This window comes from Eubalaena glacialis, chromosome X, assembly GCF_028564815.1.
Source record: "Eubalaena glacialis isolate mEubGla1 chromosome X, mEubGla1.1.hap2.+ XY, whole genome shotgun sequence".
Lineage (NCBI taxonomy): Eukaryota > Metazoa > Chordata > Mammalia > Artiodactyla > Balaenidae > Eubalaena > Eubalaena glacialis.
Genome location: NC_083736.1, coordinates 109,344,033 through 109,356,441, shown reverse-complemented (window position 1 = coordinate 109,356,441; position 12,409 = coordinate 109,344,033). Strand labels below are relative to the sequence as shown.

General features: G+C 42.6%; 1 protein-coding gene and 1 non-coding gene across 4 annotated transcripts in view; one reads left to right on the top strand and one right to left on the bottom strand.

The window, feature by feature from the left end:
• The first annotated feature begins 1,730 nt into the window (after positions 1–1,730).
• STEEP1 (STING1 ER exit protein 1) overlaps positions 1,731–12,409 on the top strand; it is a 49,813-nt gene continuing 39,134 nt past the window's right edge. For all 3 annotated transcript variants that reach the window (XR_009698922.1, XM_061178708.1, XM_061178706.1), the window contains exons 1-2: positions 1,731–1,888; positions 4,565–4,682. Coding sequence is in view for 2 of the 3 variants with exons in the window: in XM_061178708.1 (XP_061034691.1) it covers positions 1,765–1,888; positions 4,565–4,682 (242 nt within the window). In the remaining variant the exon portion in view is untranslated. The remainder of the gene's footprint in view (positions 1,889–4,564; positions 4,683–12,409) is intronic.
• On the bottom strand, positions 11,294–11,368 carry TRNAK-UUU (transfer RNA lysine (anticodon UUU)). Its single transcript has one exon. It is a non-coding gene; the product is annotated as a tRNA-Lys (tRNA).

Sequence of the window (12,409 nt, the reverse complement as noted above, 5' to 3'; positions counted from 1 at the left end):
ACCTGTGGCAAACGGGATCATTAAGATGCCTCTATTTGCAAATCACTTACATGATTAGGGTCTAGTATCCAAAAATATATAATGAACTCTCACAATTGAACAATATAATAATAACCCAATTAAAAATGGGCAAAGGATTGGAATAGACATTTCTCCAAAGAAGATAAGCATGTGAAAAGGTGCTCAGTATCATTAGCCATCAGAGAAAGGCAAATCAAAGTCACGGTGAGATACCACTTCACACTCACCAGGATGGCTGTAATAAAAAAGACAAAGATAATTATTGGTGAGGATGTGAAGAAATCAGAACCCCACATACATTGCTGGTGGTAAATGTAAAATGTAAAATAATAAACTTGCTTTGGAAAACACTCTTAGCAGTTCCTCAAAAAGTTAAGCATAAGGTTATCATATGACCCAGCAATTCCACTCTTAAGTCAACACCCAAGAGAACATATGTCCTCACAAAACATAAAAGCATAGAAACACATGTTCTCACAAAAACCTGGACACCAATGTCCATAGTAGCACTACTCTTTATATCACAAAAATGGAAACAACCCAATTGTCCACCAACTGACGAATGAATAAACACAATGTGGTATAGCCATACAACAGAATATTATTCAGTCATAAAAAGGAATGAAGTTCCTTTTTACCGATTCATTACTACTTTTTTACTGATTCATGGTACAACATGGTTGAACCTTGAAAACATAAGTGAAAGAAGCCAGATACCAACAGCCACATATTGTATGATTTCATTCATATGAAATGTCCAGAAGAGGCAAATCCAGAGAGAGAAAGTTAGATTAGTAGTTGCCAGTGGCTGGGAAAGAGGTGGGGAGAGTGACTGCTAAGGGATATGGGATTTCTTTTGGGGATGATGAAAATATTAGGTAGTGGTGATAGTTGCAAAACTTTGTGAATGTACTAAAACCCACTGAATTATACACTTTAAAAGGGTGAATTATGGGACTTCCCTGGTAGCGCAGTTGTTAAGAATCCACCTGCCAATGCAGGGGACACGAGTTCGAGCCCTGGCCCGGGAAGATCCCACATGCCGCGGAGCAACTAAGCCCATGCGCCACAACTACTGAGCCTGCGCTCTAGAGCCCATGAGCCACAACTACTGAGCTCGCGTGCCACGACTACTGAAGCCCTCGTGCCTAGAGCCCATGTTCTGCAACAAAGAGAAGCCACTGCAGTGAGAAGCCCACGCACCGCAACAGAGTAGCTCCTCTAGCTGCTAAAGAAAGCCTGTGTGTAGCAACGAAAACCCAACACAGCCAAAAAATAAATTAATTTTTAAAAAAGGGTGAATTATGTTATGTGAATTAGATCTCAATTTTTAACATTCCCCTGCTTCATTAGGTACTCATCCTGAATACAGCCAATCAAAATCATATTTAGAGGCACACCTAAAATCTGTATCATGCATATAAAGTGTAAATAGTTCTTTCTTATATCTAGTTATATATATGTATATATGCATATACATACGTATACGTGTATAGAAATATAAATGAATAATTTAAATTATTAAGAGTGTCCCAAGTAAAGCAGTCCCAGAGAACTTAGGTCAGGTTCTGGGAGACTCAGGGTGTCCCCATGCATCTTAGCCTAATGGTACGGCCGGGAAGCTCACACGACTACTACGGACGCGTGACCAGCCTAGGTAAGGGAGAGCCGCGACGCGTGAGTGACGTCATTTCTGCGCGACTCTTACTTTTGCCTTTTGTTTTCCTACTGCTGCTCTGAGCTATGCCTAAAGTAGTTTCCCGGTCCGTAGTCTGCTCCGACACCCGGGACCGGGAGGAGTATGACGACGGCGAGAAGCCCCTTCACGTCTACTACTGTTTATGCGGCCAGATGGTCCTGGTGCTGGGTGAGTAGTCTGCAAGGAGCGAAACTTCGGGTTCTCGAGGGCGCATTTCCTCTGGCTGTGATCTGGCAGCCGAGTCTATGCGAGGATTTCCTTCTCCATCAAAATCCTCCGTACCCATCCAGCCCCACTCCAGGGCAGCTTTTCGGTTTTCTGTTTAACCATGTGATTCTGTATCCAGACCTCTCTCAAAACTAAATTCCTCTCCCATAAAAAATATACTCACTCTCCTCCCGCTCTGCGTCTAGAAACTTTGTAACCTTTCTGCCGGATACAAGGATATTTTAACAGCTCTGATGTTACGTGAAAATAACCTCCTACCCGCATTGATCCTACATTCTCCTCCAGCTATAACCTCATTTCTTTGCTTCTTTTATAGCAAAACTTCTAAAAAGAATTACCTATATGGGCTGTCTCTGCATCCTCACTTCCCATTCTTTCTTGCCCTCACTTCAAGCAGGCTTTCCTTCTCACCTCACCATCCAAATCCTATTTGTCAAAGTTACTAACGAACGTGTTACCAGTTCCAGTGGTCAATTATCAGTGCTCATTTAAATCCCCTCTCAGTGGCATTTGACAGATGATCACTCCATCCTTCTTGAAACCCTTCATTTGCATCCAAGACTCCACACTTTACTGATTTTTCTCCTACCTTGATTTTCCCCCTTCTCAGTGTCTGGCTCCTTTTTCTGTCTCAGACTTTTAGGCATTGCACGGCCCTACGGCTCAGTCCTCTCATGTGTTCTCAATCTGTACTCACTCCTTAGGCGATCTCAACCATTCCCAAGCTTTAAATACCGTCTATATGCTGATGACTCCCAAATGTTCCTCTTTAACCTGCACCTCTTCTCAAACTCCAGCTGCCTACTCCGCGTCTCCATTTGGATGGCTAATGGACCTCTTAAAGAGACCGTGTTCTCACAACATTGTAAATCAACTATACTTAAATACAATTTTTTAAAAATTAAAAATAGAAAAGAGAGAGGGAGACCATGTTCAAAATTAACTTCATGATCTCCTACTTTCTGCTCTCCACTGTTCCTCTCAGACTTGCCTATCACAGTCAGTGGTACCACTCTTCACAGAGTATCTCAGAATCATTCTTGACTTCTTCATCCAGTCCATCAACAAATTCTGCAGGTGCTTCCTTGAAAATCTATCTAGAATCTACTTTTGACCACCTCCATTTCTCCAAGCCACCACCATCCCTCACCTGGATTGCCACAGTAGTCTCTTGCTCACCACTCTTTGTCCCCAGAGTCCTGTTCCAAACCAGTGTTTTCCTGTAACGCCAAGAATAAGACCAAAGTCCATAACGAGACCCTGTGTGATCAGACCTCCAGCTACCTCTCAGATTTCATCTCCTAACACTCTTCCCCTTGCTCACTGCACTCCAGCTACAGTGGCCTTTTTGATTTTTCTCTGTCATGTCAAAATGTTCCTGCCTGCAGGGCCTTTGGGATCGGTATTTCTTCTGCCTCAAACCCTTTCCCCTCCATGCCCCCTTACTTCATTCAGGTCTCTGCTGAAATGTCACTTCCTTGGAGAACCCTTCTGTGACTACCTTATCTAAAATAGCACCCCTGTCACTCTTTCTCCTCTTACCGTGCCTGATTTTTCTGGGTAGCACTTATCACTATCTGGATCACTGTGCATCCTCTTAATATCCTGTCTAACTTTTTGTATTAGCACTTATCATTATCCAAGATCATGTTATATAATTATTAATTTGAAAATTTCTGCCTCCTCTGCTGGCCTGTAAACTTCATCAGGTCAGGGTCTTTGTCTGCTCGGTTCTTTGCTGAATCCTCAGCACAGTGTTCCAACCGTGTCTGGTACATAGAAGGCCCTCCCGTATTTACTGAGTAAATGATTTCCCTTTTGATCACTTAGAGATGGGTCTGAATTCTTGTTCTGCTTCCTATTAAATGCGTGGCCAACCTCTTAGCCTTCCTAATCCTCAATTCCCTTACTTTTAAGCTAGGAATAGTAGATGTCTACTCCGGCAGGTCGTTGAGAAGAGTCACGAGCTGATGTGCAAACTGCCTCATGCTAACTCCCCTCTCCACCTCCTCCATGAATCTCCAATCACTCTGATCACTTGACTTCTCTGTCATCCTTTAGGTACTTAATTTGCATTGTATCAATTTTCCGTCTGCTTTATAACTGTACCTAATTTATTTCCTGTATGTTTTCATTGTTTTTGGATTAGAACTCCTCTAACTGGGATGGGTCATTCACATACCATATATATGATAGCATACCCACTCTCTCCTTTCCGAAGCACTTATCCAACTTTTCCAATCAATGCCTTCCTCATAGGCATTCCAGGACGCTTGATCGTCTCTTCTCATTCTAATGCATTATAGCACAAGCCAAGTGTACCAGGATCAGTAATACTCATAGAAAACTTGAATTGCAGTGTGGGAAGGACTTTTGAGGTAATATAATCAAGTAAGGAGAAAGAGCCCTAGAGAGGAAGTGATTAGCCAGAGCTGGGGCTAAAATCCAGGTCTCCTGACACCAAGTCATTTTTAGTTGGAACATTCAATAATAGGCTTCAATAAGCGTGATAATTATAGTAAAAATTACAGTGCTAAGGGCCCCACTGAAAGCTTCTGATTGCCTCAGGGTATTTTTCAGTGGCTCTCGTGACCAAATCTTTCTCCATTCCGTCAGACTGTCAGTTGGAGAAATTGCCCATGAGGCCCCGGGATCGGTCCCGTGTGATTGATGCTGCCAAACACGCCCACAAGTTTTGTAACACAGAAGACGAGGAGACTATGTATCTTCGGAGGTAAGAGGTTGATGTTCTCTGTCTAGGATTTCCTGGTTGTCTTGGGGTCTAGTTCTGAGGAGTATAAATACCCCATCTAGTGTGGAACAGGTCATCCATTTGGGGCCCAGTACTTTGACATTTGTGGTGGGTCTCTAACTTCCGTTAATGCAGCCATATCTTTATTGTGCTTTGTTGAAGTGGTGCTGAGATGTGATTCTGTTGCCATTTGATAGCTGTAATTTGGGGTTTTTGCAGGTAGAATGAGTTCATTCAACCTGTAATCTCCAGCACACCAGGTGCCGGGCACTGAGCTAGGGACTGGATCTGCAAAGATAAATAAGGCACTGTCCTTACCATTAAAGAGCTCATGGCTCAGTGAGGGGACAGATTACCTATTGTGATGTGATAAAATACTGGTGTGGTGAACAGAAGCCTATGGGAAAACAGACAGCAGCAGATCATCTTGCCTGAATGGTGGTCAAGAAAGACACCAGAAGATGGTGGCATTTGTGTTTGGCCTTGAACTAGGGTTTCACCAAGTAGATGGAGGAGCATTCCAGGTGGAGGGACTCTGGAAGCATTAAAAGCATCAAATATGGTGTGCCTGGGAAATTTAAGTAGTCCCTTGTGGCTAGAGCCTAAGTTACTTTACAGGAGGGGGTTCATGCATCCTGGGGTGAGGACAGAGTAGAATGCTAAAGTAGACAAGTTTGGACTTTATCTTTAGGCAATAGCCATCTTCTTTTTTTAAGTAGAGGAGTGACATGGTTAGATCTGTTTTAGATTTGGGAGTCCTTGGTGTATATGGGGAATTGAAACCTGGGAAGGGATACAATTACATGGAAAGTGTGTGGAGCAAGAAGAGAGGATTGAAGACATAATCCTGGGAAACACTGATGTTTGAAAAGCAGACAAAATAATTGGAACATAACCAGGAGAACCTGGTGATGTGGAAAACAGAAGAGGAGAGAATTTCAAGAAGTGAGGGAAGGGCGTGGTCATCAACAGGTGCCAAATGCCACAGAGAGGTCATCCTGCTCTAAGTCCATTCATTCATTCAGCAAATATTTCATTTACTGAGCTCCTACTGTGTACCAGGTACTGTCCTAAAAGTCTGGAATATACTAGTATATTAGTTTGTTAGGGCTGCTATAACAAAGTACCATAAACTAGGCGGCTTAAAACAACAGAAATGAATTGTCTCACAGTTCTAGAGGCTGGAATCTGAGATTACTGTGTCGGTAGGGCCATGCTCTCTCTGAAGGTTCTAGGGAAGGAGCCTTCCTTGCCCCTTCCTAGCTTCTGGTGTTTGCCGGCAGTCCTTGACATTTCTTGACTTGTAAATGCATCACTCTAGTCTCTGTCTGCAACATTGTATGGCTTTTCCCCTGTGTTTCTGTCTCTGTTTCTTCTCTTCTTATAAGGACGCCAGTTATATTAAATTAAGGGAACATTCTGCTCATCTCTGTGACCTCATCTTAACTAATTATATCTGCAATGACCCTCTTTTCAAATAAGGTCACACTCTGAGGTTCCTGGAAGGACATAACTTTTTAAGGGACACTATCCAAACCAGTACAACCAGTAAACAAGCAAAGAACCTTGCCCGTACAGAGCTTATATTCTAGTGTTGAACCAGAAAAAGCTACAGCCTGACATCTAGCTATGTTTATTTAAGAAACCAAACTGTTATCAGCCCACGCTAATGAAAACAGAAACTATTGCTAGGCGACATTCAGTACCAAATCAGGCACCACTGTGACAACTGGGCTTCTAGAATTATGTAGTTGAAGAGAAAATTGCTTATATACAGGATACAAGTGGGGACACAGATTATAAAACATATGAAATTCACAAAGGAAGGCCCTCCAGGTAACATTGGGGAAGTCCTCCATTGTGGTATATAGGAAGGTTTATAAATAACATGCCCTATCTAAAGCTAATCCATTCTCTTGTGCTTTTTCTCCCTCTATTAACCTTTATTTAGGTTTCTGATTTTGAAAATTCTCAACTGACTGTCTTTAGGATTGCTAAAATATTTATTACATGTATCATAATTATATATAACAGTTCTAGATAATATGTATTAAATGTATATACAGTAGTTAATACAGAAAGTAATCTAACAACACAACTAGGCCACAGGCTCCTATGGCACTATAAGGCAGATGCCCTCACCTGTAGGCCAGAAAACTGGGAGGCCCTAGGCTGAAGTGGCAACCCTGGAATCCAGTCAGCCCGATCCTGGAAGTGAGCCAGCTTTGGGCCCAGCCTTAGTGCCGGGTATTGCACAGGCCAGTGGCCTCTGGCCAAGTGACTCTGTTGGGCCACAGAGTTCTCAGAGTTTACCAACAAGGCATGGTAGACTTCCCCCTTGGTTGACATAGTTCCTGCTCTAATCATGAACAGTCTTTCCAAGGGCCCACTTTAGCATGCTCCTTTCTTAGCAGGGGTGAAATTTCAGTCTGATCTTACCCCTCCTGTTCTTTAGCCAGATGAGTGTGGGAGCCCCAGTTACTGAAAATATGGCAGTCTGCCTAATGCATGCCCTGGAGCCTGTCACTTTCCACCTCCAAGTCTTCCATTCTAAAGTACCTCTCCTTTGACTCTGTTGTTCCCTGGTACCCTCCCTCCCTCATCCATTGCTTCCCCAGTTGCCCATCCAGTGGGTGCTTTTCTATCTGGATCTTTGTTGACCATGCCTCCCTTGATGCTGTCTCCTTCCTTGACTTCTGTGAAACTACTCTTGTGATTCTCCTTCTACTTCTTTGGCTTTCTCAGTCTTCTGGATTCTTCTTCCTGCCCCTTAAATGTTGGCATTCCCCAGGGTTCTGACCTTGATTTTATCCCCTCTCTCTCTATACTCTCCTTGGCCATTCTCACCACCTCTCATGGCATCAGTTACGCTTATATGCTGATGACTCACAAAATCTAGATCTGCCTCCGTGTCTCTCTTGTGCCCAGAACTGTATATCTAACTACCTATTCTACCTCTTCACCTGATGTTCTACCTCAGATACAGCATGACTAAAGCCAAACTCATTTCTCTAACGTGGGAAAGTCCCACAGATTGGTTCACTCAGCGCCACTCCAACACTCTTCTATTTTACCTGCCTATATACCAGTGTCTGTAAAGATAGGGTACATATTCCAGCTTCTCCCCACTCCAAAAACCCCCTAAGATTCTGAAGGTGACTTAGCTTTTGCCAAGTAAAATGGACAGAAGTAGAAGTTGTTGGGTGGGGCTTCCAAGGAAAGTCCTTTTTACTCTTCTCATTCCTTCCTGCTTTTTGGAAAACGGGCGTGATAATTGGAGCACCAGCAGCCATCCTGGGACTGGAAAGTGAAGGCCACAAGGATTGCAGAGTTTTTGCCATGCTATCCTTGAGTCTCAACCATTACCAGGAACCGCCTTCCTCTACACTTATTTTACGTGAGAAGAAACTCTTGAGTTGAAGCCACTGCAGTCAGGTCTCTGAAGGTGTCAGCTAAACACAATTCCTTCTTTTTCCTCCTCCTACGATGACATCACCATTCACGCAGTGGCCCGGGGCAGAAATCTGGGAGCCAGTCCTGTCTTTGTCTCATCCATCCCTGCCCCCCACCATCCCCTGCACACATCCAGTCACTCACCATGTACTGTCGATTCTACCTTCTAGTCTGTCTTGTGGCTGCCTCCTCCTGTTCAGCCCTGCCACACTGCCATCATTCTGGTACCCAGCATCACTTGCTTGGGCTATCGAAGTGTCCTCTTACCTCCCCCCACCCCCCGCTCTCCTCCAGTCTATCGTCTACTGCCTGAATGATCTCACATGCACGTTATGTCAGTTTCCTGCTTCAAATCTTTCAGTGACTCTTCATCACCTACAGCAGTGCCTTTCAAACGTTTTTAAACAATGAATCCTTTCTTCAAATGAAATTTTTACCAGAAGTATAAATAAGCAAGAAGCTTCTCTGATTGGGGAAGAGTTGAGCCCAACCCATTAAGGACTTCTCCCCTTTCTCCTATCCGATTTCATTTAGGGATCATTGTGGAGTGCAATTTAAAAAATCCTGGCTAGCAGGATAAAATCCAAGTCTGAAGGCTCTCTATGATCTGGCCCTAGCCTACCTGTTCATCCTCATCTCCTGGTATTCCTATGGTTTTTTTTTGTTGTTGTTTGTTTTTTTGAACAGCAAACATTGATCATCTCATATAGTTTCTGTGGGTCAGGAATTTAAGAACAGCTTAGCTGGATGGTTCTCGTCTCTCATGAGGCTGTGGTTAAGAGGTCGACCATGGGTGCAGTCATTTGAAGTCTTAATTAGGGCTGGAGGTTCCACTTCCAAGGTGGTTCACTCACATGGTTGGCAGCTGAGTGCTAACTGTTGGGAAGAAGCATTAGTTCTTTAGAACAAGGATCTTCCATAGGGCTGCTTGAGTATCCTCGTGACATGGCAGCTGGCTTCCCACAGCATGAGTAATCCAAGAGAGAGCGAGTTGGAAGCTATAATGTCTTTTATGACCAAGACTCAGAAGTTACACACCATCATTTCTTCAGTGTCTTATTGGTGTCACAGGTCAGCTGTGTTCATTGTGGGAGGGCATTATACAAGGATTATTGACATTATTATGTCAATACCAGGGGGCGAGAATCATTGGGGCCATCTTAGATGCTGCTGCCACAACCAGGGAGAATGTTTTATTTTGTCTTTGGCCTTTCCTATCTCACATATTCCTAGAGATTAAGGACAAGAAAGAAAATCAAGGTCCATTAAGTCCAAATATCTAGCTCATATTAATCACTTCTTTATAATTGTACCACTTAAAACCCTTGTCTTATTTGTATTAGAGTCTCAATATCTCAAGAAGATGAACTTTTTTTCTTTTTTGGCTGTGCCATGCGGCTTGCGGGATCTTAGTTCCCCGACCAGGGATTGAACCCGTGCCCTCTGCAGTGGAAGCATGGAGTCCCAACCACTGGACTGCCATCTTTCATTTAGTATATTTTCAAGGCTCATCCACGTGTAGAATGACTCAATAAATCATTCTTTCTTTTTTTTTTTTTTTTTGGCTGCGTTGGGTCTTCGTTGCTGCGCGTGGGCTTTCTCTAGTTGCAGCCAGTGGGGGCTGCTCTTCGTTGAGGTGTGCGTGCTTCTCATTGCGGTGGCTTCTCTTGTTGCGGAGCATAGGCTCTAGGCTCGTGGGCTCAGTAGTTGTGACACATGGGCTTAGTTGCTTCACGGCATGTGGGATCTTCCTGGACCAGAGCTCGAACCCGTGTCCCCTGCATTGGCAGGCAGATTCTTAACCACTGCGCCAGTAGGGAAGTCCTGTGTTTTTGTTTTTTTTAAACTAACTTTTTAAAGTATTATGGCTAATGCTGCTGTAAACATTTGTGTACAAGTTTTTGTGTGAACATGCTTTTGGTTCTCATGGGTGGATATGTATGAGTTGCTGGATCATATGGTAACTCTGTGTTTAACCTTTTGAGGACCTGGTAGAGTGGTTTCAAAAGCAGTTGCACCATTTTACATTCTTGCCAGTAGTATATGAGGGTTCCTGTTTCTCCACATCCTTGCCAATAATTGTTATTGTCTGCCTTTTTGATATAGCTATCCTAGTGTGTATGAGATGGTATCATTGTGGTTTTGATTTGCATTTCCCTGATGGCTAATGATGTTGAGCTTTTCACGTCCTTATTGGTCATTTATGTATCTTCTTTGGAGAAATGTCTAGTCAAATTCTTTGTCCATTTTTGGGCTTCCCTGGTGGCACAGTGGTTAAGAACCTGCCTGCCAATGCAGGGGACATGGGTTCGAGCCCTGGTCCGGGAAGATCCCACATGCCGCAGAACAACTAAGCCCATGCGCCACAACTACTGAGCCTGTGCTCTAGAGCCCATGAGCCACAACTACTGAGCCCACGTGCCACAACTACTGAAGCCCGCGCGCCTAGAGCCCATGCTCCGCAACAAGGGAAGCCACTGCAATGAGAAGCCCGCGCACCGCAATGAAGAGTAGGCCCCACTTGCCGCAACTAGAGAAAGCCCACGCACAGCTACAAAGACCCAACACAGCCAAAAATAAATAAATAAAATAAATTAATTTAAAAAAAATTCTTTGTCCATTTTTTAAATGGAGTATTTGTGTTTTTTATTGTTGTAAGAATTTTTTATTATGGATACTAGTCCCTTATCAGATATATGATTTACAAATATTTTTTCCCATTCTGTGGGTTGCCTTTTCACTTTCTTGATGGCATTCCTGGAAGCACAAAAGGTTTTCATTTTAATTGTCCCATTTATCTATTTTTTCTTTGATTGCTTGTGCTGTAGGTGTCATATTTTTAAAACCATTGCCTGATCTAAGGTCTTGAAGATGTATACTTATGTATTCTAACAGTTTTATGGGTTTGGTTGTTACCTTTTTTTTTTTTTTTTTTTTGCTGCATCTTGGTATGTGGGATCTTAGTTCCCCGACCAGGGATCGAACCCACACCCTCTGCACTGGAAGCGCAGAGTCTTAACCACTGGACCACCAGGGAAGTCCCAGTTCTTACCTTTAAGTCTTTCATCCATTTTGAGTTAATTTTTAAATTTTTTGTTTATTTATTTTTTGGCCATGCCACACAGCTTGTGGGATCTTAGTTTCCTGACCAGGGATCAAACCTGGGCCCCCTGCAGTGGAAAAATGCAGAGTCCTAACCACTGGACCACCAGGGAACTCCCCATTTTGAGTTAATTTTTGTACATAGTGTGAGGTAGGGATCTAAATTAACCCTTTTGTGTGTGGATATCCAGTTATCCTGGTACTATTTATTGAAAGACTATATTCTTTCCCCCATTGAATGGTCTTGGCACCACTGAAAATAAATTAACCATATATGTATGGGTTTATTGTGGACTCTCAGTTCTGTTCCATTGATCTATATGTCTGTCCTTATGCCAGTACCACCCTGTCTTGATTACTGTGGCTTTGTATTAAGTTTTGAAATTATGTGCGAGTCCGCCAACTTTGTTCTTCTTCAAGACTGTTTTGTCTATTCTGGATTCCTTACAATTCCATGTGAATTTTAGGATCAGCTTGTCAATTTCTGCAAAAAAGCCAGCTGGGATTTTGATAGGGATTGTGTTGAAGTTGTAGATTCATTTGGAAAGTATTGCCATCTTAACAATATTAAGTCTTCAATCCATGAACATGAAGTGTCATTCCATTTACTTAGGTCTTTAATTTCTTTCAGCGATGTTTTGTAGTTTTCAGTGCACAAGTTATGCACTTCCTTTGTTAAATTTATTCCTAAGTACTTTATTCTTTTTGATGCTATTGTAACTGGACTTGTTTTCTTAACTTCGTTTTTGGATTGTTCATTTCTAGTGTATAAGACTACCATTAATTTGTGAATATTGATCTTATATCCTGCAGCTTTGCTAAACTTGTTTATTAGTCCTAATAGTGTGTGTGTGTGTGTGTGTGTGTGTGTGTGTATGCTTTAGGGTTTCTATGTATAAGATTATATCATCTGCAAATAGAGATGGTTTTACTTTTTCCCTTCCAATCTGGATGCTTTTTATTTCTTTTTCTTGCCTAATTGCCCTGGCTAGAACTTCCAGTACAGTGTTGAATAGAAGTGTTGAGAGTGGATATCCTTGTCTTCTTCCTGATCTTACAGGGAAAGGTTTCAGTTTTTCACCATTAAATATGATGTTAGTTTATGTGGCTTAGTAGATGTGAATTTTTCATAGATGCCCCTTTTAAGGTAGAGG